This window comes from Aythya ferina (assembly GCF_964211825.1).
Source record: "Aythya ferina genome assembly, chromosome: 5".
Classification (NCBI taxonomy): Eukaryota; Metazoa; Chordata; class Aves; order Anseriformes; family Anatidae; genus Aythya; species Aythya ferina.
This window is the reverse complement of record NC_140301.1, coordinates 39902906-39930130: the sequence shown is the minus strand read 5'-3', so window position 1 is coordinate 39930130 and position 27225 is coordinate 39902906. Positions and strand designations below refer to the sequence as shown.

The 27225-nt window shown below is 51.4% G+C and overlaps 2 protein-coding genes across 3 annotated transcripts; one reads left to right on the top strand and one right to left on the bottom strand.

Annotated features, from left to right (window-relative positions):
- Positions 1-3495: 3495 nt before the first annotated feature.
- LOC311437680 (uncharacterized protein) lies at positions 3496-8226 on the top strand. Of its 2 annotated transcripts, XM_084521256.1 has the most exons (4): positions 3496-3639; positions 6003-6141; positions 7433-7598; positions 7800-8226. In XM_084521256.1, the coding sequence occupies exons 1-4, from the start codon at positions 3572-3574 to the stop codon at positions 7811-7813; spliced, it is 387 nt and encodes a 128-aa protein (XP_084377382.1). In that variant the 5' UTR covers positions 3496-3571; the 3' UTR covers positions 7814-8226. The 2 variants fall into 2 exon arrangements, 1 of the variants encoding a protein (XP_084377382.1); XR_014693638.1 differs by lacking the exon at positions 3496-3639 and adding an exon at positions 4051-4961 and having other exon boundaries at positions 6003-7598.
- A 14512-nt stretch (positions 8227-22738) lies between these two features.
- Positions 22739-25952, bottom strand: ISCA2 (iron-sulfur cluster assembly 2). The gene is made up of 4 exons (XM_084519620.1): positions 23938-25952; positions 23722-23836; positions 23490-23605; positions 22739-23305 (listed from the first exon to the last, which is right to left on the bottom strand). Exons 1-4 carry the CDS (start codon positions 23994-23996, stop codon positions 23131-23133), a joined length of 465 nt encoding a protein of 154 aa, XP_084375746.1. The 5' UTR covers positions 23997-25952; the 3' UTR covers positions 22739-23130.
- Positions 25953-27225: the final 1273 nt, after the last annotated feature.

The following is a 27225-nucleotide window of genomic DNA, read 5'->3' as shown; positions in this document are numbered from 1 at the left end:
GGGCACCGGGACATGAAGGGGACTGGCACTGGCACCGAGCCTTCAGCTCACAAAATGGAGGGCTGGGGGCTGGAGGAGGCAGGGGTGAAAGAGGCGGAGGGGAGAGGGGAGATGCAGGGCCAAAATCGGAGGACAGAGAGGTGCAGGAGGAGCTGGATACGTTATTGGCATGGTGCTGGGATGACCTCAGTTTATGGGGGCAGCAGCTGCAGCACTCATGGGCTCGAGCCATGGCGTTAGGCCTCACCCAGCTGTGCCTCATCCCAGGGCAGCGGGGTGCTGAGCCTCGCACCTGCCCCGCTTGGCCAGGCTGTTTTTGGGGTCACTATCAGCCTGCTGGTGGGCCAGCCGGCCCACTGCAGTGCTCACAGACCTTCGACTCTGCACCGCTGACAAAATGCTTGGATTATATAAAGAACTGATGAGAGGCAGGGAGAAATTGCTGGGAAATGGGAGGTGAAGGTGAGGAGACCCCCAGGAACAGCCTGAACAAGGGGAAAAATGGGTGAGACTCAGCTCTGGGATAGGAGCCAAGGATGTGCTGAGCTAATGGGGACACGGTTTCAGGCTGAGAGCTGGCAGCGTGTCCCATCAGGGGAGGCTCAAATGCCACAGCTGTGTTTTGTGGCATTTGGCTCCTTCCCAGAGGACCTCTGGGGGCTTTGAAATCACTTGTGGGCAGTGGTTGCCTTTTTTTCGGTGCTGGTAGCCCTAACAATGTATTAGGGCAAGCAGAGAGGCTGGAGATTCTCCTGGGGAGGGCAACAAGCACGTGTTAATGTGGGTGGGTGGGTGGGTGGGCTGCCTTGCTGCAGACCTGAGGAAGGAGACAGGCTGTGTGCCAGCTGCGCTGCAGGGGGCTGTGCAAGCACCTCTGCGAGGCTGGGGAACAGCCCTCCTGCTAACACCTGCCTCGAGACAGGGCTCTGGAGAGCATGGTCCATGGGACGGGTGGGAAACCCTCAGTGTGGAGCAGCAGACCATGTGCTTGTGGCAAGGGTAACTCGCTTTGGGCATCCTTGGAGTCTCACGTTCTAAGGGCAATGGCTCCTTCAGGCTCAGGACCCTGCTCAAGCGCGCGCCATCATGTTAAATCTGCTTCTCATAACCAAATCGTCCTCCAGCATAATGACAGCATTGGCCCTGAGTGAGAGCAGAGTAGCCAAGGAATGTGCTGAAGTTAATGCATCAAACTGCAGGAAGAGAAAAAAACAAAATCTGGAAGATACCCATGGTGCTAAAATCACTTTACCCCCCTCCTATCTGAATAAAATAAACCAGCCAAGCGGATTTTTGTCAAACTTTACAAAATATGCCACCTGTGGGCTGAAAGAAGCAAGCAAAAATGTATCTCAAAGGGTAGTATTTGTACTGAATGATGAACTACCAAAAATAAGTGCTTATAATTGAAGCTCTCTCTCCAGTCATTGCAGCAGGACCAGCGCAGTGCTCTCCCTGCTGAAGACCAAGCACTGCGGAGGGCACTGAAGCACCATCTGAAATCCATTGTGGGCCAACAGTCATTCATGTCAGATGCTGAAATACCCCGCAGGGGCTAGGTTAACAGGAGGAAAAGTTTTACAGACCTTGGGAAGCAAGATTGCCTGGAGATAGAGACAAAAATACAAGAGCAGCGGGGTTCAGGGGGAAGCAGTGGTCATGTTAATTGCCCGTTCAGTCTTCTCTCCTTAAGCCCAGGACACCCCCAGAGCTGCACCTGTGACAAGCTCGGCATCTGCAGCCATTCTGGAGCCACGCTGGCTTAGACGAGCTCCAGGTGCTCTCAGAAGCAGGCAGGCAGTGGCAGGGAGGTTTAATCTAAGAAGAAGTAGGCAGTATATTTGTTTTCTTGTGGAGACTCAGCTATAGCAGCCAACTGTGCTTGAAGTCCATGCAGCTGCTTGTTTTTCATTTGGGTCTGTTCTTGGGGTTATAGATTTAACTGTAGCAATAATGGGCTCAACCTCAGACTAGGGATCATTTATAAAGAGGGAAGTTTTTTTGGTTTCCAGAAAGCCGGGCTGCGGCATGAATGGTAACACTTTGCAGCAGCCTCACCATAATCCGTTGGCTCAAGATATTGTTATATGTGAGACGTTTAAAGATGCAAACTAACAGGTACATTTCTAAAAGGTGAAAATATAAGCCCCAGACAGATGGTGTTTGCAGCCTGGGCTAAGAGAGGGGTCGGGGAGGTCCCCCTGGCACCCCCTGGCGTGGGGCAGCTCCCAGAAGAGAGTGCTGGGCCTGGGCAAGCCTCTTGTTTCTCCTCCTGGCATGGTGCCTGGCTGCTGGTGAAGCCTGGGCAACCCCACCTTTGGGGTGTAGGTGGTGAAGCTCAGCCTGCCCTGTGCCCACTGAAGCCACACGGTCACCAAGCATGCTGTCAGCATCCCTGGGAGACCACAGAAACACTGCTTTGGGCCCAAGTGGGTAAGGCCCAAGGAGCACCACGACTGTGTAGCTCCTGGATTGCGCTGTCCCACTCAGGGTCACCTCACAGCAGCACGTCCTAGCCTTGGCCTGCATAGCCAGAAATCCTTTCCCATCCACAGCCTCTCTCAGCAGCCTGACGCTCCTGTATTTTTAAGAACAACCCACCGCTCCAGCCACGTTTGCCAACTTTGCACGATTGCCTTGGCTGGGCTCATCACAGCTGGGTATCGCCCCCGGCCCCGTACCCACCATGGGTGGGCTTTGAAGGCACGAGGGGTCCTGCAGCAGTCCTGCCAGCCCTTCAGGCCAAGCGGGTGGGCTACCGATGTATATCCTGTCTTTTTGCCCGGTTGTGCAATTTGTACAGGCTTTACACCCTTATTGACTGCATCCCGTGATGACCTTGCAAGAGCAGCAAACACCCACACGGCCATTTGGTTCAATTATTGTAATTCCCTCTCTACAGGGCTTCTCCTCCATGCCTTGCAGGTTGTTCTGAAAGCAGCAGCATGCTTCTTGCTGGCTTGAGCTGCATCGATCATATTATCGTCACTTCTGCTGCTTTAAAGCAGCGGATTGACTAACTTGGCCTCACCGGTCCTTAAAGCCTTTGCCAATGTTTTCATGGATGCTTTAAAGTCCTGTTCTCCCTTCTTTATATGCACAGGAATTGCCTGTCAAGTCTTGACAAATCTCTTTCCTTGCCGTAGCCTAGCCTGATCCTGCAGCGGTGCCACAAAACAGTAAGAGGTCTGGGCCTTTCCTTAAAAAGGAAAGATAAAGATGGTGCACAGTTGGTGTAATTTTTGTCTATCTGCTGGCTGCAACGTGGGCTTCCATAAATACTGTTTTCCAGCTCATGGTGACACCAGGGACAGGCCATACACTGGCAGCAGGTGCTGCATGGACGTGGAAGAGGGAAAGGTGGGTGCGTATCCCAGAAGCCACACATAATGGCATAAAGCCAGTCACAGAAGGAATGCCCTAAGGAGAGCTCAGAGTTAAGGTGATCAGGGGACCAGGGAGGGTAATCAGAAGCTGAGCAGATGAGAAAGGAAAGGCAAAGTTAGGGAATTCAGGATAAGAAGTTTAGGCCTGATACAAGAAGAAGCCAACAGAGACAAAGCCCTCAGTGATGTTGTGGCGATGCAAGCAGGTGTCCTCAGCAGCTGCCATCATGAATGGGCTGAAGGAGATGGAGAGGTAAGGACCATGGTGGTGTCTACAAGGCAGGGGCTGGCTGCACGTGCATCCCACCAGCAGCAGGGTTAGAGCAAGGGCTCTTCATCCAGTGGGGAAGGCCAGACCCCAGCGGAGGCAGGCACAAGAGATTGGCCAGCCCTGGACGTGGGCTCAATGTGCAGAGCAAGAGATGGAGCCTGGATGAAGGTGCCCACACTGGCATCAAGCTTGGGTCTTGGGGAGAAGGACATCACTGGAAAAATGTCACCCCACCAGTACAGCAGATTTTTAGTATTCTCCTCACCATCCCATTTTTCCCTCCTGCTCTGTACCAACTTCTTTTAATTTGCTCATTAAAGGGAGCCGGGTTATTAAAACAAATTGTGGCATTTTCTGTTGAAACCTGTGAAAGAGCTAGATGCCTGAAATTGCCCTCACACTAATGGGTACAGTCCTGGCTCAAGTGAGTTATTGGCAAGCTGCTTGCTGACTCCTGTGGAGCCAAGATTTCACCTCAGATGGAGCCTATCTTTCAATTAAAGGTATTACTCTTAATATTAATTAAAATTCTGTTTAATCCAGGCTCTGCAAGGGGCAAACCCTGAAATTCATTAAGAGTTTTATAAAAAGCCACTGCAAAGGACCACAGGCAGGAAAAGTGGCTCCTGGGGGGAGCAGAGCATGGCGAGAGAGAGCATGCCTTCACCTGGGGAAGGACCAGCACCTGCAGCTCGCCGATGAAGCGTGGGATGGTTTTTAGTACCCCTCTATTTACCCCATGGAAAAGGGAGGCTGGGCATAGAAAAGGTTGGTGGCTCCTTCCCTTTTGTGGCACTTTGGCCTCTGCTCGTGCTGCAAGAGAGCACCCAAATGTGGCATCTTGCCCCAAGCTGCCCAGGTGCCCACATAAACCTGAAGAAAAACAACTTGGGCTCGTGCTCCACCTGAACCAAAGCCTCCATCCCCACCACTGTTTGCATTCACTGCACACCTGTGCAAAGCCCTGTAGGCTGCTGGTGGCTTACTGCTGCGTATGACAGAGGTCTTGTGGGCTTCAAAATCCATCTGGAGGCCGTGCTCAGTGAGCCATTGAGTGAATACCCTGAAAAGTTGCCTAGAGGTCTGTAGGTACCTGCCTTGAGACACTCCTGTCAACATGCAGCCAGCTGGCTCGCAGCTCTGACGTTCGCAGTCGGGATAAAAGCGCTGCAGATTGCTGAGGAGAGAAAATGGCTCGGAGGCTGGAGGAGAGAGAAATGAAATGGAAGGATCTCCAGGTGGAGCCTGCAAAAGAGCACACCGGAGAGCTGGGTGCTTCTGCAGGGGCTGAGTCTGGGACCAAGGTGAGATTGGAGACGCTTGGACAAAATGCCAGCAACTCACCTCCAGCAGGGAGCTGCAGCCTGGATGCTGCAGAGTTTTGTGACCCCCCCAGATTTGAGTCGAGGTGTCTTGGGACTGTGTCGTAGGTCGCTCTAGTTTCAGTGCTAGCATGTTCGTTTCTCTGCCTGTATTTGCAGGTGCTGTGATTTTATATGCAGTTTCACAAGGCTTATAAATATACCCAAATATTTCTTCATTAAATGAGTATTAGTGCATTTTTCAAGGGCTGCAGCCTTAGGTGGTGGCTTGACCCCTGCAAGAAGCCCTGCTCTGCCACATGTGCTAGATGAATTATTTTTGTCTGTCCCTTGTGTTCCTCTGCACCTGTTAATTTCTTTATTTTTATTTTTTATTTCCAAAAGTCATCCTGCAGGGCTGAGTGACCCCTAAATCCCTGTCCCCATTTTGTGCATTTGGCATTCTGCAACTCTGGTTCAGCCCTGGGAGAGTTGCTGCTGCCCACAGTCAGAAGGCAGGCTGCCAGCAGCCCTGCTTTCCTCTCCTCTCAAACATCAGCTGCCTTCCCCAACTAGAAAATATTGCTGTATGAAATACACTGGGTTCCCCAGATCAATAACCCATCAGTACTCTGAACTCGGGAGAAGCAGCCAGTTCCTGCCTCTGCCAGCCAATTCCCTGAGAACCTCTCTCCTTTCTCCCCTGATGCCCTCTAAGACCCTATTTCTCTCTATCCCTCCCCTTTTTCCTCTGTTGCTCCCAAAGTCCGTCACTGTTTCTTCTTTTCCCTGTGTTGTTTTATTTCCCTAAACTGTGCCCACATTTCTCTTACTTCTTTCTCTCTACCTCTCCTCTCTTCTTCCAGCCTCTCCCCTCTGCCTCCTCATTACTCCTATCTCTCGGCAAATTGTATGCTGTCATTTACAACTGTAATGATGATGAAATACCTGAGACATGGAAATAGCAGGCATCATTTCCCTCCCTGCCCCTTCCCTCCTCCCCGTACACACAAGGCATATTTCATTTCTCTTGCTTTCCTGCAGCCACAGCACCGGAGCTCCAGCATGCCCGGGGAGCATCAGCGTGGTGCCAGCAGATGCAGAAGTGATGAAGGATGGCAGAGAGGGCCAGCTCCCCTGGCTAATCTCCTTCAGGGACCCATCTTGTTACAGACGGAGCAAGGTGAGGGCTGGCTCTTGGAGTACTTCTCACCCAGCCCTCTGTGAGTGCTCTGCAGCGATAGGCAAATCACTTTATCTCCGTGACACAGACGGAGGAGCTGAAACAAATCACCGCGCTGATGAGCGGGAGGGATACTAGCAGAGTGTACCCACTCTTAATGCTTTGAAGGAAAACATCACCGAAGGGGACTAGCCCCAAGGACCAACCATTACATGTGATTGAGTCTCCTGGTGGGAACAGTAACAAAGCTTTCTACCTCAAATCTGGAGTCCGCAATGCACAATTCAGACCAAAGTTTGATGTTCCTCTGCTTCCAGCCTGTTCTTCAGGTGGCAGGGGACAGACTTGCAGTGACAATTTGCAGAGAGCTGGACCTCTGCTGCAGTGTGCCCACTGACTCAGTGCGGCTGCACACACCTGCAGACCAGCACGGTGATGGGTGTGAATATTTCATGGACAAGTCCGTGGGAGACAGGCAGGAGCATGTACTTTGACTGGAAGTTGATCCCTGCAGCCCCTGGGCAGACCCAGCCCAGTATCACACCTTGACCTGAGCTACAGGTATCCACAGAGCCACCAGCTCAGCTCCTGCTTGTTCTGCTTGTCCTCACTTGAAACGAGTGGCTTTTACTTGTCCCTTCTCTTGAAATACCTATGCCTGTTCCTACATCGCTTGTGTCATTCCTGGTGATCTCAGTAAATCAGAACAGGTAGCCAACTGTTGACTGACACTGGCCGTGCTGGGGATGCTTTTCCAGTGGCATAAGCTGTTTCAGTAAGATAATGAGAAATTAGTCAAGCATTCATGAACAGATGCTCTTCCTCCTGAAAAACACGGGGCTCGCTTCATTGTTTGAACAAACCTTTCTGCTAAGCTGCCTCTAGCTGCTAAGGCACTGATTTGATGTGACACGTGCCATTCATCTTCATACAAGCCTCCACGTTGGGCACGATGGGCTGAGGTCAGCCGCTGCCGGCGGGCTGCTTTGGCAGAAGTGGCAGCTGAGCCGAAAGTGCACTCGGGGGTGAGAAGGAAACGTGGGGCTCCTTGTTTCGATGCCTCCCGATGACTCCTCCTGCAGCACTGCTGGGCATCCAGCCACCACGTGCGAGGCCCCAAAACTGATGGCTGCTGTCAGGTTGGCTCTGAGGAGCACATAGGTTCCCCTATGTTTTCTTTCCCTGATTAATTTTCTGGAGTGTTATAATGCATTAAGTCAGGACTAAAGATCCCCACGTGAGTGGCCGGTCTAAGCAGAGCGGTGTGTGACAGTTTTGTTTGTGTTCCCAGAGGAAAAGCAGGACCTACAGAAATCCAGGACCTACAGAAATCCTGCTCTGGGTTCTCAGGGCATTGTCACAGACACGAACCCACCAAGCCCAGCACCTCCATCACGATGTTATCAGCAATTTCTTCATCCACCTGAAGGAGGCCGTCAGGATGGCATACCCCTCACGTACGTACCCCGTACAGCACTGCACGTGCAGCTCTCTGCAGGGATGTGGTATGAAATATGTGTGGTGGGTCACCTCCACAGTGTCCTCTCCAGATGGTGAAGTCATAAAGACAGCTCGGTGCGGGCTCTACCATGTTTTGGTGAGCCTTGGCCTGATATGTGTATTTATATATATATAATATATTTTTTTTTGTATTGCAGGAATCCCTGTGTAAGAACACTGCATTACGAAATGGCTTGCATTTCTGGAGTGAGAGCAGACACTGCAGTTTGGAGACTCAGCAGCTTCATCCATAACGGCCCAAACACTCTATAAATGTTGATAAGTTGATACTTGTGCATCCAAAAAACACAGCTCTTCATGTGGGGCCTGGCTGCACCCAGACCCTCAGGACCCTCATTTTATGTCTGGCAGGCTCCAGCAGTCAATTAGCACTTTACACTGGTCCAGCCTCTTGATCTCAGCTCTGTGCACCAAGGGTGACGCCAGCTCAGCACAGCCCACTGCTCTGGGCTGCTGAAATCCCAGCCTCTTGCAGAGAAGCAGGGAGAGCCAAGGTATGAGAAAGAGGTTATTCCCCTGGATTTACAGCCTCTCCAAAATCTCTACAGCTCTGACACCATCTCATTTATATATATATATATATATTTTTTTTTTGTATAAGCACGCACAGTGGGTACGGTTCATGCACTGTATGAAGCTGTAACCTAATCCATCCTTCTCCTTCAAGGGTGGCACACCTAAAGCCCCAGTTATTCAGACCCACTTCTCCTCCTGGCATGCCGTGTTTATTACTGGCTGTCTTCTGACTATCACAACAAATTCAGATATGAACTCAGTGATGGGCTTCATGGGGCAGAGAAGACAATTATAAGGAGCAGAAATAGCCCACATACACAGCGGGAAGAGCTCTCCGATTCAGAGCCCTTATTATAGATCAGAGTCTGTAAGATTCAAAGTCCATATAGACCATCAGAGACTGCATTTCTTCTGAATCTTGCCTTGGCAAGTAGAAAAAGACCTGTCTGTCATAGAAACAGATTTATTTAACCCTTGCTAGTTTGTTGTGGACCGGTGTAGTAGAAAGAGAGAGGTCTGAAGCTGTGGCCAGGTAGAAGCGGGGCAGAGTGGTACGGAGATTTTGAGATCTGGATTCTGCAGCAGCAGTGGGTGACTTGAGGAGGATCAGCTCCAGAGACGGCTGCTCTAATTGTATCTTGGCCCTGAAAACAGATCCCCAGGCAGAAAATGAAGCCATCTAGTTCTGTCCATGGGTATCATCTCACTCTCTGCTTTCCCTGTACACTGGTGAGGCTGTCTTCATAAGCAGAGGGGTTCATCAGTGAGGATACAACATACTCTGAGAGCCATTTCTGCTGAAACCCATTCCCTTTCCAACAGGATCACTCCGAATCCTTGGGAAGCCCCTGCTGCTGTGGCAATGTATCTGACCAGTTGCTCCCATTAGAGGGCATTTACGTTTGTTGTTTCCTCTTTGCTGCTTTCCATCAGAGATTTGCACACCTCGCTGCCCAAGCCCGAGAGCTCATCAATGCCATGATATGTTTGTGAGGCCCGTCAAAGCACTGGGATTAGAGGCTTCACAAGCCACCAGTTTTCTGCTGAATGCTTCCCCAACTTTGCCGTCAAATCTGCAACAGCCTCGACCCAATTTCATCTCTCTCTGCCACTCAACCCGAGACAACAGCGTAGGATTTATTATGCTGGGACTTGTGCTCCTGAGCGTGAGGACATTCCCGTTATCAGTGGTTGACAGGCCATCACGAAAACACTGCTGTCAAAGCAACGAGCTGGCGGCGAGCATTTCCCCGAACCCCTGTTTGTCTGCAAACAGCAGCGAAAGAGCAGCTCCTGCTCAGGAAAGCAGCCCTCCAGCGGCTGCGGGGAAATGTGCCCCAGCGATGAGGGAATGGGAAACCCTCATGCGATGTTCACAGATTTTAACATTTGCCCTGATGTCTCAAGCCACTCCTTAACCACTTTCCTCTTCTTCCGTACTAAGCCTCCTTGTTAAAATTTAACACCGCCACTCTCAGCACGCTGCTTTTCTTGGCGGGGTGGCCGCTATCACTTCGGATGAGGCCGTCAGAAGCCCCGGTGCCACTGCAGCGGCGCTGAGCAGCAGCCCACGTGCATTATCCACAGCTGAGTCCAGGCCAACCCTTACCGTGTGCCCCCGAGCCAGCCTGCCTAAAACGCGATTGTTTAAATGTCACATCGGGAGCACCTCCGCCAGGAAGCACTGAGTGCAAAAATATATGTTTGGGAAACATTGGCGTGTTTTATCTCTTTCTGGGGGCTGGTCTGGTTCGTGGGCAGCCTGCCTCGCTCGGTGTCTGTTCTCTGGAGGCCCAGCCAGGTCACAGCTGCTTGGTTATTTCTGATAACGGCTGTGGGGTTTCCATCGGACACGAAGCCTGAGCCCAGGGCATTACGTCCCTCAGCATTTCAAGTCCTTTCCTAAATTTCCAGGGGGCTTTATTGCTCCATTTCCTCCACAGGCATTTTCCCTCTAATAATGTGTCACAAACTAATGAAAAAAGAGGAAAAGACTGCCTGAGACCATCTTGTGACACAAATAGCCACAGCCAGATATTAAAGGTGGCTTTTAGTACCTTGCTCCCTCCTCCCAGAAGATCCTTCATCCTCGTGAGACACTTCACTGCAGTGCCCACAGGTACTAAAAGATGATGGACGACCCTTGCTCTGAACAAGCCCCCTGGCTGGAATTTCATCACCGAAATTCAGAAGCCTTCCTCATCTCAAAAATCAGATTTTTGGCAGCCTGTGGTTCCCATCCAGGTGGCAGTGTGCAGGGCACGGCGCAGGCCCAGCTCTGCTGTGGGTGGGCTGGGGGTGAGCAGAAGTCTGCCTCCCTAACGAGGAAGGAAGCCCAATTAATCCCATTCAGACTCAAAGCCTACCATCAGAGGAAGGCTGAGAGTTCACTGGAGAATTGCTCTACATAGCTGCATTTTTATTGTATTAATTTCCTGGCTGCTCGGTCGGAGGATGCTAAAGCATCTAACATTTACACAGAGAAAATGATTTGGAAAATGGTGGGGATCAACATTACCTCAGAACAAAAAGTCTGCGTTTGCCCAGCTGTGCTCATTCCAGGAACAACGCTGCCTTTCCAAGGGACATGGGCATTAAGCTGGGGTCTCTGTGCTGGGGGCTGGCTCCCAGTGCTGGGATCCTGGTGAAGCTGAAGCTTGCAAATTCACAAACTGAGCGTGGGGGCAGCTCTGTGGTTAGGTGGGGGGACTTCTGGACGTGGTCTTTGTGCAGTCTGCAGAGGTCCTTTCTGCCAGGCTTCACAGCCTGAACCCATCAGTTCCCACCTGAGTCCTTTCCCACTTGGCAGCCTGTGGGTGGCTTTGGCCAGCAGCATGTGTGCTTTAGCATATTTTTGGCCAAGCCCGTGCCCTAACATGCCGCTGAGTTCTGTGATGTGCCTGTGACCGGCCCCTCGCAGTGCCTTCACCTACACTCATCCAAGAAATAATTGGATGGTTTGAAGTGCAGCACCCTTTTACTTCACAGATAATAAATTTCATATCTGCTCTGATTCGGGGCCGAGAGATATGAGCTCTCTCCAGAGCTGGCCATGGAGGCAATTTCATTTCACTTCTGCTGACACAGGAAGAAGTTTGGGGGGCCGAGCGCTGCTGCTGCTGATTGCTGTGTTAATAACCCCCTCCTGCCCCGGGGGTCCTGCCTGTGCTCTTGCACCTCTGCTCCCTCATCACATGTGCGAAACACCCAGAGCAGCACACAAAATCGGTGTGGAGCCAAAGTTATGAAGGTCCGCGGGGCTGTTTAATCCACCAGCAGCTCGGCTGGCTCCCATTCAGCACGCACAGCTGGGGCAGGCGAGCAGGCGGGGGGGGAGGCAGGAAGGACTGGTGCCTGTGCTCACGCAGAGGTCAGTGAAGCTGCTAATTTTCAGCAGCAGAGTGTCCTCAGCCCTCACAGCTTCGTCCCTGAGCTGGTGGCATTTGGCAGCCCTCCTTGGGGCCCCACGTCCCCAGGCAGGTCTCTGTGAGCTGCAGATAAAGGGTTGGTAACAAATAACTGCCAGCCTGGAGGAGCCTGAGCTGGGGTGCGTGATGGGGGCACGGGCAGTGCCGCATCCTGCTTAATGGGATACTCATCTGCATGGCGGGCAATCCTTATTAATTAAATGGTATTGGTTTGGCTAATGAGGTGGGTCTTTGGGATCAGGGAGTGACTTCAGCATGGCTGGTGGGAGGTGGAGAAGAGAGGCGTGCTGACAAGTGTTGCACAGCAGCCAGGGCATGCCTGAAAACGCCCCTGTAACCAGCAGAGCCATGGAACGGAGGAGAAGCCCCATATGCTGGGAGCCCCTGGGGCTTTGTGTCCCCTCACACTGCCCCACAGGAGGCACGGGGCTGGGATGAGCCGGGGATGGAAGGGGGCATGGTGCCGGGCATCCTGCGCGTGAAGCCAGGCAGATTTCCCCTCTGCTACAAAAGTGATGTTGAGTTTTTAGATCAATAGCCTCACCTTCTAAAATGTTCCAGAAGAGCCTGTAACGATTTTTAATCTGTTCTAAATGTCAGAACAAACAGCATTTCCTTCTGAAAGGCTTTGCAGGAGGCCACGCCGGCAGCTGCTCGGCCCCGCAGCGGGTCAGGCAGCTGCCCTGGCAGCAGCATCGTGCCCCAGCCCTGGCCTCAGCAGCGAGCTCTATTTCTTGCCTGATTTCTATTAAAGCTGCAATAGCTGCAGAGAGAAGTGCTGTGCCCAGGGCAAAGCTCTCTCCCTCTCACTGCTCTGTGTAGATGCCCCTGGCACCTGCCTGGTGTGAGGTGTCCCCCCCAGAAGGGGTCCCGCCTGCAGCAAGCGGTGCTGGGGGGTGCTCAGGAGGACCCCCGGGGATTTGCAGGGGGTTCGGATCACATCTGCTGCCTGCTTTGGTATCCCCTACCTCGCAGCCACATCGTTTTTCTCACATTCCCTTTGCCAGGCCCCTCCTCCAGGCTGCGGGAGCAAAAGTGGCAGAGATGGGAAGATGGTGAATGCATGGAAATAGGTCAGAGCCGAGGAACTCTGGCGGGCGCGGGCAGAGACGGCGAGGTCTCCAGGTGTGCAGGTCCCTGAGGTGGGCAAGCGTTAGGCTATTTATGCAAGGAAATGATAGAGGGGCACACCTTGTGAAAATCTGTGTTACCACACTTGAAATAACCCCAGGCAGCCTGGCCCTGAGTGGCACGGGGGTTAGGAAACCTCCCCAAGCCTTTCTAACATGCCCCAAGTGGGGATTTGGGAGCGGGTTGGAGTGGTGGGCACTGTGCTGCAGCTGGCACCCAAGGCAGAGCTGCCAGAGGAGAGCAGGGGGCTGCGGTGTGAAGCCCCTGTCAGTGGCAATTTCCCCGTGCCATCCATCGCCCTGCTGGAGGCACGTCCACCTCTCAGCAGGGCAGGCAGGGAGGCAGCTTCCCGTGCCCGTGCCTTCCCATTTCTCTCCCCTTTCAGGGCCTTGATCGTGTCAAAAACCTCCGCGTTTCTCTTTCACAACCTATTTAAGGGCTGCTCTGTCTTATTTATAGTTCCTTTCCCCACCATTGTACGCTGAAAATGATCAGGGGCTCAGCTTTCCCCTGCAGCAGAGCTGAGGCTGGAGCCCAGCCCACATCCCCGGGCACCCCCAGGCACCTCTCCAGGCACCCTCGTGCCCTGGGGCACCTGGCTTCTGCCCAGCAGCGTGCAAAATGCTTGGCAAATGGCATACCTGCCCCAGCACACGGTTTTTTTTAGGGCTCCAAACTTTTCAGTCACGTTTGCTAACAAGTTTTGTCTGAAAATGTACCGGATAATTTGTCCCTGAGAAATGTCAAAACATTTTGTTTAGACATTTGCTAAATGAACCATCCTGGCTTTGTTTCAAGACGACAGATCCATCTCAAAGCTGACCTGGTTTTTAAGTTTCTAAAGTTTTTTTTTGTTTTGTTTTGTTTTGTTTTGTTTTTTGTTTTAAACTGCAAAATCATGTGGAATGTTTTATGGTATGCACTGACCCCTTTATTTTGTGAAAACCTCCATTGTTTTTCCATTTGCTTCAAATGAGAAGCTCTGCACCTTCCCCCTGTGGTGGAGGGCTAGGGCCGGTGAGCAAATGATGAAACCCACTCTCCCCATAGTGCTGAGCCCCCCCAAACCTCCCCCTCACTTCGTGCTGGGGCACTGGCTCGGATGCCCACGTTTCTGTGGGTTGCCTGAGCCCTCTCCCTCCCTGAGAGCTTGCTCCGGTGCCCCAGCCCGCCACCCGGGGAATACAAAAGCTGCCTTCGAGGCTGCGTGCACTCCTCCTGCCCCCACACCTTGTTTTCCATTAAAAGCAGAGATTAGTTTCTGACTTCACTGGTTGGAAAAGCACCAAGGAAGGAAAAATGGAGCAGACCGCGGGGGAAAGAGCTGCAGGAGAGGACAACCAGGGCCGGCACCAGCTCTGCCCCAAGCAGGGCACAGCTCGCATGTGGGTCCCCAAAACCTTCCACGTGGGGTACAAACCCCTCCTCGTGCCCTGGCCTGGCTGAGGCTGAGCTGCAGCATCCTCCCACCCCTATTCCCACCCCACAGCAGCGCAGGATGGGGAGAAACCCTCGTTTCCCTCCATCGGCTTCCCCGCACGGCTGACACCGATTGCTATGGAAACCTGGGGGATGCGGGGAAGGGGCACCCACTGCTCCCCGGCAGCGGGAAGGGGGTGATGTGGTGACAGGGGTGCCTCTGCGGGGCTGAGCCCAGAGCCGAGCCGCTGTGAGGAGGCGGAGGGTGAGCGCTGGCTCCTGGCTCGCCCTCCCCATCCCGGGTGGTTCGGAGGTGCTGGTTGCTGCCTCCCGTCCGTCCTGTGCTTTTCCTCTCTCTCTGCATCAGCTGTGACAAGAGCTCCAGGCAGAAAAGCACCTCCCTCGCCAGCTGGGGACTGTTGCCAGATTTCGGCTCCTCCAGCCTTTCTTCCCCCAGCAATGCACAGAGGTTTTTTCTTCCTACGTGCAGCTCAAAGGCTCTTCTGTTTCACTTTCTTGTGAGGACTATCAAAGCGCTCACAGATTTTTATTTTTTTTTAATGTTTAGCAGCTTTTGAGAGGGGTCCCAGCACAGGTGAACCGCTCTCACCAGGCACAGGCTCTGCTTTCCCCCCACAAGCACTGCAAATTGAAAGGCAGCCAGAGGGAGAAAGTCCCCTAATTAGAGACCCGGTGCCCCCATCCCTCCTCCTCCTATCCAACCCCAGCAAAAGTCCAGGAGCATCCCTCTGGGGCACTGAAACCAGCTGCTGCTGCTGCTGCCTCCCTTGGCTAGGCTCGCACACCTCCTGGCAGCTCCACAGACATTTGAGGAAAACACGTGCAACTTTTCTTCTGCAGAGACCAAATCAGTTTTGTCTGCCTGAGCTGTGTCCACAGCCCTCTCCTCGCGGTCTCTCTCCCTTGCGAAGGGAGGAAGGCTCCTGCCACAGGACGTGCTCTTATCTCCCTACTGCAGGTCATGAAGTGGTGTGAGCAAAGGCTGTGAGCAAGCCAGAGATACTAAAACGAGGCTCTCTGTGTGGGCACGCTCTGAAATGGGGCAACAGCACGGCAAATACCGGGGTTGTCAGCCAGGAACACATCAGAGAGGCACACACACAGGGAGCATTGGGCTTTTAAGGATGCCTGAGTGCTTCCTCCAGCTTCTCCCCAACTCTGTTTCCTCTGGGGTAAATTCATAAAGAAAAATCCTTTCCAGAGTCACCAGCTCTGTCCAGCTGGGGCAGGAAAGGTGCAGGAGCCCACGAGATGGACGTATGCTGCCTGCAGCCCTGGCTGCGGTGCCATTTACCAGCTCAGGAGGTGAGGGATGCAGAGAGGGAGCTGCTCACCAGGACTCAGGTTTTGTTCAGGTGGTGGCATAAAACAGGTGGGTGTCGCTTTGAGTCCTCCCAGAGTCCTGGCTGGGCTGTGACAACTCACGCAGGCAATTACAGAAGGATGGAGGGAGACCTAGAAAATGCTCCTTGCTCGAGACGGGGCTTAGTTAGGCTCCTGTAATTAACGACTGCGGCTCTCCTAAGAAAGATTCCAGCTGCTTTGCTCGGCAGCCGGCTCCATCAATTTGCTCTCACGCAACCGATACACACCAAAACTCATTCCTGTGAGGAAAAGAACAAGGATGTAAAAATCAAGTGCATCTGGAAAGTGGGAGTGGGAGGGGAGGGAGCAGAGGGAGTGCAGACTCCAAAGGAAGCAACACAAATCAGCATCCCTGGGAGGATACTGTCACCTTCCTCCAGGCCAGAGAAGCTTGTAGGGTCATGGGCAGCTGGTCCTGCAGTGCCTGGAGAGCTGTAGAAGGTGGAGACCTCTGGTAGCAGAGGTCTTGGGCAGCTTTAAGTGCCTTGCACCTTCTGACAGCCACTACTGTTCACAAATTTGTTCTCCTGCACTGGAGCTAGGGGAGGCTCAGTGATCATCTCCTGCCCATGGGGCTGTCTGCTTTGGGGAAAGAAGAACAGGACACATGCCTGCCAAGCTGTGTCCTTTCCCATTTCCCTCCCCACTGTTCCACCTCCTTGCTGCTTCAGAAAGCCAATGGTTTCTCACAGCCCTCATCCGCTTGATCTCCTGACCCTGTTGCTCCGCTCCAAGGCTGGATCTTTTCAGCCCTGCTCTTCTCTGGGCTATTCACCCTTCTCCCATACCAGGTCCATTTTCTCTTCGCTCTCTCACTGTGCTGGAGTTCGCTTTGATTTGCAGACACAATTTTCTCCCATGTAATTCAGCTCTGCCCTGTGAATTGGCTTTTCAGTGACACGTTTTTGCTTGGCTCGAAGAGGATTAAGTAACTTCTTTCACCACGGCCGTCCTATTTCTGGCCTGTGCCTGTTATCTGGGAACATAGGGCGGCAGCAGCAGGGGAAGCGCTTTATGAATGGGCCGAGGGATCTGCCACACAGTTCCACTGCTCCCCACAAAGCTTGTGCAAGTGCTAGCAGATAAAGCTCTGCTAACAATAGCATCTTCCCGTTATTTCCACCCCTGTCACCAAAGTCATTCCCTTTACCACATGCTATTAGCTCTTCCCTGCCCCTGAGTGAAAAGTTTCTATATTTAACATGAATCTACCAGGCCTGAAGTTTCCAGCAGGCATGCGTGGGTATGCAGAGAGCCAGGAGAAGCTTGCAACATGGGCTGCCGGGAAGAGCTGGCCAGGGCATGGCCATCCTTGCTCATGAGCTTGCTGTGCACAAACTCTGAGTTTGTGCAGCAAAAGCCTTCCTCCATACCCTCCACTGCAGCACCTCGCAGAGCCCAGCCTGCACTGCCTGGCAGCGGGAGCACATCCTCCTGTGAACCATGCAGGCTTTCCCAGTGCAAGCTGCAAAAGCCTCTGGAGTGCAGGAACGCTGCCCTCAGCTCCTTGCTTCAGGGAGATGCCCATGGCTCAGGGACCGTTGTCCATGTCTCCCAAGAAAGAGCTCCCATCCAAACCCTGGGAGCGTGTTGGGTAGTAATTCTTCTGGGGTGAAATCCTGCACGTTCAGCAATGCTGTCTGCTCTCCCCTTGATGAGCCACCACAAACCTGGCTGACCGTGAGAGCTCTGACACACGAGAACAGCACTTTGGCAGACTGTAGCAAGGAAAAGGACTGTGCTTGAGGAGCCCTCGCCTCACCTGCCCTGTGGACCACTGTGCTAACTCCTGGGCAGACAGAACTCTGTCATCCTCTGCTTCAGCATCTGTGAAGGACCAGTGGGGCAGACACGGAAGGAGAGCTCTACACATCCCGTCCATGGATGACTCAATTGCATCAGGCTAGAACAGGGCAAGACACGAGCTTTTTCCCTCAGTAACCAAGATTAGACCATGAATAAGAGGAATTAGCTAAAGGTCAAGCCAGCTAGAACAAGAATAATGAACACAGGCTTAAGGAACAGCTGTATGCAATTTCTCAAAGTACAGCAAATTCTCTTCTTTTTTTTTGACTCAGTAGCTTGGGGGGGGGGGCATAGATGTTAGCAGGGGCCAAGAGCTTGTCTGGCAGGGGGCTGGCAAGTCCCATCAGACAGCAGACACCTGTTTTCTCTGCCTTGCACCCTCCGAGTCGCACACAAAGGCAATCAGCCTTGCCTTTGATGCCCAGCTCTCTGATGGTCACAGCCTCCTGGAGCAGGCCATGCTGCCTCCTTGCAAGAAGGTCGCTTGCTCCTGAGGTCAAGGTCGTGTTCCCTGGCGCCTCCAGTTCGAGAAGATAAGGTCTGAGACTCTGAGGAGAAGTCTTTGTCATTAACCCTCAGCCCTTCGGACCAGGAGGAGCTGGAACACGCCGACCTTTGGAGCCCGCTGGAAAGTTCAATTAACTTCAAGGGCCTGTTCTGGGAGCGCTCACTGAGGAAACAAAGAGCCCTGAGAAGTGTGGGAGTGCTGTCATCAAATCCTTCTAAACGTCCCTATTTTTAGAAGGGTGAAGGGGAGAAGGGAGCTGAAGCCAGCACCTTGGAGCCCCAGCGCACGGCATGGCGGCAGCCACCACGGGCCTCTCCCCACAGCCGGGTGCCTCAGGCCCCAGGCCCGGGACAGAGGGGGAGAGGGGCCTGCGGTGGTTGCACAGTTTTTAATTTTTAATTGATTTTTTTTTTTTTTTTAAAGAGATGAAGCTCCACTTTCACCACCCCACCCCCATGGTCAGAAAATGAGACCCACAGATAGAGCTGGAGATAATGGCAGGTTGCCATGGAAATGTGCATTTAGTCTCGCTGTTTCCATGGCGACCGAAAGACATACCATTCTGTGCCTCCGAAGGATGCCAAAGGTAAATGAGCACTGATTAAAACAGGGGCACAAACTTGGGCTCTAATCAACCACAAAGACTAGGGCCATAAACTCTTATTGCTCAAGCAGGAAATATTAAGAGCCGCGTGAGCGCTGGGAAGGCCAGCGGCAGGAAGCCCTGCGCACAAACTGCTCCCCGCAGAGCCAGGAATCGCCGCCGTGCCCAGCTTCAGCTGCCTCATCACGGCTCGTCCGTCCACGGCCCACCCCAGGTCCACGACCCATGAGTTGTTTCCTTTTGGGATATTAAAAAAAAAAAAAAGCCACTTGCACTCTAACCCTGGAGGCTACGTAGAGCAAACTCACCTCTGAGAACCTACCAAGATCTAAACTGCACCATTAATCCTGTGCCTAGCCCCTAATAGTGCTTGATTCAAGGATTCGTCCTCTTCAAAAGGAAAAAAAAAAAAAAAAAAGCAATAAAAAAGATTACCCAAATGGAAGACTTTGATGTGATACAGGTGGCTGCACTTTATTCTTGCCAAAGCTCTGTCTCCTTGAATCATGGTTCTCTCTCCACGCTGGCTGACAGTCGTATCAAACAAACCATTATGCAAAGTTATCCCTTCCTCTGCTGCCAATCTCGCCGGCAGCCACGGCCTGTTCCAGAGGAGGATGGTGCACGCTGGGCGAGAGCTCACGTTGGCATGCATGAAAGAGCAGGCAAAGAGGATGAAGCATCAAAATGGTGCAGATCCTCTCCCACACTGCTAACGAACCCAACTGCTGCATTTGTGGGAGGAACCGCACGCAGGTCAGGCTTCGAGCGTGTGTTGTAGCAGCTCGTCCTAAAAGTACAAATTGCTTGCTCTGAATTCAGTGAGCTCCTCTGGCCAGCCCCAGCTAAGGGTGGGATTTAATAGTGGGGTTTCTACCACTTTGGTTTTTACTTCCCGCTGCTAGCAGATGTTCAAAACGCTTGCAAGGCTGAAGGGAGTTGTGATGCAAAAGCAGTTGTCTTCACAGTGTGGGACACGGACAAGAGAAGCCTTCTTTCATGCACTTTTGCTTTCCTATTATTGCCTCCTCCACCATTTAGTGATTCCTCCCCCAGGTACTGGATTCAGGCAAGCCCTAAGAAAGCAGGAAATTATACTACTGCGTGGGGGAGGCAGAAGCCCAACTGGGTGTCATCGGGAGGGTACGGGCTGCAGAGCCACCCACCCCAAATGCTCTTTTTAGCAAGTAGTACCACAGAGAAGTCCACCCAAGGTGAACATGGCCTTCTCACACACAACCCTAACCCACAAGAAAAGGAGCATGACAAAGGTCAGCTATTTCTGTACTGCTTCCTGGAAGCCTGGAAGAGGGACAGGTTACCCATGGTTTATAAGTGGCAGTAGCTACCTAGTTTTAAGAACAGAGCTGGAATGCTGCTCTTAAACAGGCTGAGGATGTGCTGGTCATCTACCAACAAGTCCCTGCAGAGCTCCAACACGCCCTGACCAAAGCGAGAATTTCTATTCCACCTTCCCCTACCCACCTGTCAGTGACACTGATGATTGTGCCCTTTCCCTCGAAGTTTTATCTTAACACAGGTTTCCATAAATATCTTTCTTGATCATTCATTCCTTGTCAGGTGGGTGAACTGAGAGAATCCTTCATGTGGGAGCAGAGAAAGATTTTCCACTGCGGTTTCTCACTTGCAGTGAAGCAAAGGCAGAATCTCCAGCTCCATACTCCTGCCCCATTCTCAGGGTTTCAGTGCAAGTCACTGCCCAGTCAGAAATGAATTCCTCTTATAAACCTCTGCTTCCATCTTTTTCTTTAAAAAAGGTCACGGGTCTTTACCCACAGCCTATAGTGTGGTGACAACTTTGCCCTCTAAGGCTATTATTCAGTGTATAAACCGCAGCAGTTTGTTTCCCCCTTTCAGGGGAAAATCCAGTCTTTTCTGCCTACACAGCCAAAATTCAACAGTGGCACATCCACCCCCCCTTTGCTGACTTTCTTCACGTAGACAGAAGTTTCAAAGTTTCCAATTTCGGATGTAGTGACATGCTTTTTTTAGAGCCAGTGGGGTTCTGGAGACAACAGACAGCCCTTTGCATCCATTCCCTATTGGGAACTGGAAGACTAGTAGTTTTGGCCAGTAGGTTATAGCTACTTACAGGAAGCTGGAGGCCAAGGAGCAGCGTACTGTAGAGCTGGAACCTTTCCAGCTCCTAGCAGTTTCTCTGATCTAAAGACGACACCGCCGCAGAGCTAGAACTCAGCTCCAGACTGCCTCCAGGCAAAGAAGCTTATGCTCTTGCCTCAGTCCTGCAAGGAGCACACCTCACCTCACTCCAGATGCAAGTCTAAATATCTGTACATGCCCAGTACAGTGAATCCCAAGGAGTAAGGGGTCCACCTAGTGCAGTTCGAGCAGTACTGCCAGAACCGCAGGCAGACAAGCTTCCAGTGAGCCCAGTGACAAGCTGCTGGTTGACACTGGTGTGGAAAAAAAGCCTCATCCTCTGTACAGTCCCCAGGAGGGGGGAGGTGGCAAGTTACCTTAAAGTGGTGGCACTCCATGTGGACAGCACTTATTTGATTTACTTCAGCAGCAGGAGTGAGTAAAGGCAAGTGGCACTTGGTTAGGTTCAGCAGAGACAGCACAGTCACATTTTGTAAGAACAATAACCCAAGACACAGGAGCTAAAGACAGGTTTTCATTTAGGAAAAAAAAAAAAAAAAAAAAAAAAGCCTTGCTATTTCCTGGTTTGCTTCCTTCCCTTCAGTACTACTGCACTTACATTTCCCACAACAAAAATGCCAAAAGATACTTGACCAAGGTCAAATTGTATGAAACATATCAAGAACTAGATAACATACTCTCTGGTTCAGAAAGCAATGCCTCCTGCCATCTTTCATTGCTCATTACCCCACCTCAAAGAAATTAAGTTTATTTAACGTATTCTTCCTACAGAAGCCTTTAGGTCTTATAGTTTCTTTCAAAGGCATTTCGGGCAAACATCCCACTCAAGATTTGGGAGCTTAAGGGTAGGGCCCGGACATCCTGCAGAGGTTTAGACAAATCTTTTAACCACATCTTTTTACTCCCTGTTACAAACCGGGACAGTGCTACATCCATCTCTCTCTGCTGGGGACACAACTACATAGAACATAGTCTTGTTGATTTCAAGAAACAGAAGTCAAAAAGGCTAAACCAAAGGAACTGCTGCTCCAAAGCCCAACCGCATTCAAATGACAAAGCTGCAGCAGATCACAAATGAACTCCAGTAACATTTACAGACGAAGCTAACACTGTCTGGCTATAAACTGAGCACTAGAAATCAGTAGGCAGACGTGTAGCATATGTACGCACTGCTGACTAGCTTAGGAAGGAATCTGTTAAGTTCAACAACAACCACAAAAATACCTGCGGCACAGAGCCTCAAAAAGTTCATGGTTTGCCACAAACAGCTTCCTTGAAACCAAAGTCACGCAGCGCTCCCTGACTCACGTGAAAGAATCAAGCCTTCGACAATTTGGTTCTGATCAGATAAAACATAAGAGAGGGAACAAAAATAGTTTCTCTATCTCTCCTTTCACACAGAAGCAGATGAATCACTGTGATTTAAAAGACATCTAGTGGCAGATAAAAAGCTACAGAAAACAAGTAATCAAAAGGACGTTATTCTGGAAACCTCTAGATTTCCCATTTTTATTGGAGTTTCATAAAGGAAAGGAGATATTTCATTCTTTTCGTAAGACCAGGCAGACAGGCAGATTAAATGGTGAAGCAAGTTTTTCTCTGACAACTTAGTCAAACTGACTTGAGGACCCTTAAACAATACTTTAGAACCTCCTCTACCTGCGTCACCTAGACTGCCCTTCCTGCTGAGAAGGCAATGAACATACTATGACACCTGACACTTTGTTATGACCTAAAATTCCAAGTCAGGTGTAGGAACAGCCTACAATAGCACTGAGGCATGGAGAGCTACGTACTTCATTTATATACACACACACACACCACCTTTTTTCTTTACTTTTTTAATAAAAGAAATAAGCTATTAATTCTTGCCACCTCAATCTTTTAGTGTCACTTACTCTGAACAAGGCAAAACTTCAGTCCTAGGGACTGACAGCACCACTGTAGATTCCTGGGACTGAGACAGGTCTGCTAGGCAAAAGGAAAGCAAAGGGTCTGCAAAAGCCCACTGAATGTTGGAGGGCGGACAGCCAGCAACAGTGGTAGGTGACAGCCCAATTCAGCTGAAAAACAATGAATAAGCAGCAGATGCTGGAATGAATCCAGATTCTACCCACTAGAAATACACAAGTAATACCAAAAAAACTCAAATGATTTTTTTTTTTTTTTGTAAGAACTTTCAATAAGCACACATGCATACAGCCTTCTCTTGGCAGAGACGAGTGGTTCCACATTCAGGACAAGGCAGGTGAGTCAGCACCACCTGGCAGGTGGTTCACAAGGTGCTGAAGATGCTCCTGAAGATGCTCCTTTGTGCGTGCTCACGGCTACTTCATGTTTCTAAAGGGGAGGCCAACAAGTCTTGGAGACAGGCTCAGTTCAGACACACACACAGCTGGAGCCATCTGTAACTGCTGTATTACAGAGTAAGGGAGATGAGAAGGAACAGCTGGGAAAAGAGTGAGCAAAAACCCTCTGGAGACTGCCAGAAAATGCCTGCAGACAGTGTTCATCCACAAGAAGTCCCGTCAGAATTTGACAGAGAAGGAGGTCCCACAGGAGCACCCCTTCTCTGCCTGGGGGTTGCTCACCACCTGGAAGGAGCTGCGAATCAGCTCCTGGCTGAAGTCCACCATGGAGCCTTTCACAAAGGCCAGGCTGTCCACATCCACAACCACACGGGCGCCACCTTGTTCAAACACCCTGCAGAAAAGCAACGTAATCAAGCATTAATTGTGCCGCAGAGCTGACAGAGAAGCAGTCTGAGCACCTTCCTGAATTCACAGGCGTTTTTCCTTCAGGTCAGGGTACCACATCGCACACACCTTTCTTGTCACCCCTGCAAAGCACAGGGGTGCTGACCCCCACCACCCCCGTTTGTCCTTGCCTGTCATCGGGATTGACAACTGTGTCCAGGGAGAACTTGTACTGGAACCCGGAGCAGCCGCCTCCTTCCACCTGCAGCCTGAGGAACTCGGAGCCCTCCGCGATCTCCAGCAGCCTCTGCAACAGGCAAACACAGGCACACAACCACGACGGAGGATCCAAACACACAGATGAGCACTCCAACCGTGCCTAGAGCAGGCGGGGCGCTTTGGCAAGCCCTGTCGGGGCCCTACCTTCACGCAGCTCTGGCTGAGGTACACCTGCCCCTCGCCCTCCGTCGGGCCCGGCTGCGAGGAGGACGATGCCCAGCGCAGCGCCCGTCCTCGGAGCGGCGGTGCGGGACGCCAGCTGCCTCGGGGAGAAAAGGGCAAGCCTCAGCGCCGGCTCCCAGCACCGGGCGGCGACGCTCCGAGCCCAACACCCCACCACCACCACCGCGGGGCCGGTACCTGGCCCGGCAGCCCAGCGCCAGCCTCCAGCAGCGCCTCAGCGCCCCCGGCGCCGCCATCTTGCCTCCTCCTCCCGCCCGCCCCGCGCCCCGCCCGCCATTTCCGCCGCCGGGCCGCCATGGCGCCCAGCGGGGCGGAAAAGGGGGGGGGGAAATGGCGGCCGTGAGGGACCGCCCTGCCCCTGTCAGCCCCCGCCTGCCCTTCGCCACGGCTCTCCTGCCCCAGGCGAGGGGGAACTCCCCTGTAGGGGACGTTTTGATGTGGCTGTGTCAGCACGGTCTCGGGGTTGGGAAGAGGCTGAGCCTCTTGTGCCCGTCCTTGAAGTGAAGGCGTTTTGCTTTCGAAAGCGGCAGAGCTCGCGAAAGAAAAATAAGTTGGCAAATAATGCAGCGCTTCTCCACAGAGTGTGTTTGCGGTGGGATTAGCTGTGAGGGTTATTTACACTGAGTAGTACCCGGAGACCCTGATAGGGATCCAGATGCCATTGTAGGGGGAATTGTGCAAACACAAGAATAAACTCAGGGCCTGGGCTCAAGGATTTTTTAGGATTTTTCCTGATATTGCCTTTTCTGTTTTGCTTTCCTTTATCAGGTGAGAATATCTAAGTAAGCTCAGCAGTCCCTGTAGAGGTCTGTTTTCCTTTGGATCAGCACTTATGACTGGCAGGGCAAACACAGAGATCTGCATGCTCAGGTTTCTGCGTGCCTCTGCAGTTCCACCTCGTCCTCCCCTCCTGCTCCTCGCGGCTCTCCTGTGAGAGCAGGATCCAGCAGCATTGTGCACATCCGAGCGTTCATCTCGGTCTTGGTGTCGAAGGCACAGTTCCCAGATGCAATCTCCATGGTTTCACCTCCTCCTTGGAGCACGGAGCCTGCGTTAGTACCAGCACTTCTCATCTCCCAGGCCCCCTCTGCTCATATCTGCTGCCTCTTATTTTAACTTGTGTAGGTGTTTAATGGCTCTTCAATTAACTCTTCGCAGTCAGAGCAAGGAACTCGGGCTTAATAAGAGGCTACATTAATTTTGTTAAAGACACTTTTCCTCTTAAAAACTTCTACCAAGAACATTGTGAATCATCTTGTCTCACCTGACTAAGTCCTGAACTTGCCTGGCAGCCCTAAGCTGAGCAGCCCTACTTAATTTTTCTCTCAAGCCCAACCATTTGACATGTGACAGTAGTCTGGCCTGTTCCTCAAAGATGTACTCATGGTTAAAGGAGTCTTATCTCGTTCTTCCTCACATGCTTCTGCTGGAGGAATTCCAGCCCGCAATCTCGTTCCCCCACCCTGGTGGTGTTTGTAGGGAGTCATGCAGTGGCATGAGAGGAAAACCAGTCATCCCAGCAGGATCCCTTCAAGTCAGTGCACCTCGGGACTTGGTGACTGTTAGCTCTCTCACACATCTCGCTCGGAAAAAGGCAACGTCTAGAACAGCCTGACCTCCCCGCAGCCCAGCAGCGGCAAAGGAAGTGCTTAAATCCAAAATGAGATCTGCTTGACAAAGTTATTGTCCATTAAGCGTGGAGTTGGCAGTTCCACGCAGAGACTTGCAGTCTCCTGGAAGTAGAATTATTTTCTTTGGCACATGCATAGAAATCAAGTGCGTGGTAAAGTGACTGCAGTAGTAAACATGTAGTTAAGTCTCATGTATATAAATCCTAAAAGCCTCACTCCCACAGTTTAGTGGTGAATGTGTCTGCCAGGCTGAGAGGGGCCCGTGCTTTCAAGTAACCACGTGCTTTTGCTTATTTATACCACCCTGAACATGTAAATAAAGACTGGTTTGGACTGTTTACTTTTTCTCAGTCTGAGGTTAATGATGCTCTCATAAAACCATGAAAGCATCACAGGCAGGGGCCCAGAGGAGCTGGTATCAATCCAGTTATCTGCAAAGAGTTGATGAATCCTCAGATCAGGCATAGTGGAACACTTGATGCTTTTAAAAACATTGGGGGTGTTTCCTGAGTTATTATCAATGTGGTGTCCCAAAAGCAGATGACCTGTGGAGGAGTGAATCAAGAACTCTTGGGAGAAAAGGGGGAGGATGGTGCCTGCTTCCCGCACTGTACTGGCTTTTCTTCTGCAGGGTGTACTGGACTATCTTGGGTATTGCATGCACCCCGTGCTGTGCCTGCAAACGCCTTTTGGGGATTTGATATAGCTTCTTTCTGGCTGCCTTCAGTTTTGCCAGCGTTGAGTGTCAGAAATGTGACAAGTATCTTCAAGGCATTTCTGGATGTTGGTCAGACTCTTATTGCAGGCTGAGAAAATGAGGGAGAGATGAGCTAGCCTCAGTCAGAGTTAATTTAGTCTAATTAATAATCCACGACTCTGATGAGTGATTCAGGTGCTGGGATCAAACGTTCTGAGTGGCTGGTAGAAGTCTGTGTAACTAAGGAGAACAGCTATTTCTTTGCACCTTTTTATTATCAGTAATTACTTTTTCTTTCTGCCAGCTATGCGGCGAGGGGGTGTTTTTGTCTCATCCAGAGTTACAGCCTACATTTTATTCCTTCCTAGGCTGTGACTTTGTTGGTTTTGTGGTTGCTGATAGCTCAATGTAATCTGTTCTTAGGTTTGATCATACTTTATTTTCCTCTCCTTATTCAGGTCTGCATCCCCTAGGTTTGGGGAACTCCTTTAGCTCTCTTTAAGCACACTGTATTAGAGGTCTGCCAGTGAGTTGAATTCTACAGCTATTCTGCTCTCGTCTCCTCTGCAACGTGTATGTTCAAGGCATCTTGTACTTGTTTCAGTGATTCAGAAACAGCTGATGCTAAAACTTCTGACATGGCTGTTGAATGCAAGAGTGGCTTGTGACACATTTTGGTGTGAATTTTGATGACCTACAGCAAAAGGAGCATGTTCTGACTAAAGGAGCAGTAGAAAATGATTAGTCCCTGTATGTGTATTTTCTCAAGAATACGACTTCTGTGTTCACTGCTGCAGGTGTATCTGTTTACTGGGTTGCAAGTGCAGTGCTGTTACAGGAACTTACATTCGTTGGGTGTAGCTGGCTCATAAAGTGGAACCTTAGACTTTTTCCCCGTGTAATGGAGTTGCTTGAACTTCATGAGCAAAGAGCTCGGGTATCAGTGTTGCTGGGAAGAATCTGCCTGTTAACTTTCTTTTTCTCCGAGTTTCTGCGCCTCACCACAAGCTCCGCGTGACGGCGGTAACCTGGGGGGAGCTGTGCCGCAGAATGAGGCCGGCCTACAGCTGAGGCCAGCCTTGTTGAAGCGTTTTGGTGAAGCGGTGGGCGCCGTCATGGATCAGAAAGGGACACGAG

What these genes read in the sequence shown, in the direction of transcription:
- LOC311437680 (XM_084521256.1), top strand. Translation starts at nt 3,572, where the DNA reads ATGTTGTGGCGATGCAAGCAGGTGTCCTCAGCAGCTGCCATCATGAAT. An exon ending in GGGCTGAAGGAGATGGAGAG is followed by an intron (nt 3,640 to 6,002) that starts GTAAGGACCATG and finishes GCTTTCCTGCAG; the next exon opens with CCACAGCACCGGAGCTCCAG. An exon ending in CTTGTTACAGACGGAGCAAG is followed by an intron (nt 6,142 to 7,432) that starts GTGAGGGCTGGC and finishes TTGTGTTCCCAG; the next exon opens with AGGAAAAGCAGGACCTACAG.
- ISCA2 (XM_084519620.1), bottom strand. Translation starts at nt 23,996, where the DNA reads ATGGCGGCGCCGGGGGCGCTGAGGCGCTGCTGGAGGCTGGCGCTGGGC. An exon ending in GCGCTGGGCTGCCGGGCCAG is followed by an intron (nt 23,837 to 23,937) that starts GTACCGGCCCCG and finishes TCCCCGAGGCAG; the next exon opens with CTGGCGTCCCGCACCGCCGC. An exon ending in TCAGCCAGAGCTGCGTGAAG is followed by an intron (nt 23,606 to 23,721) that starts GTAGGGCCCCGA and finishes TGCCTGTTGCAG; the next exon opens with AGGCTGCTGGAGATCGCGGA.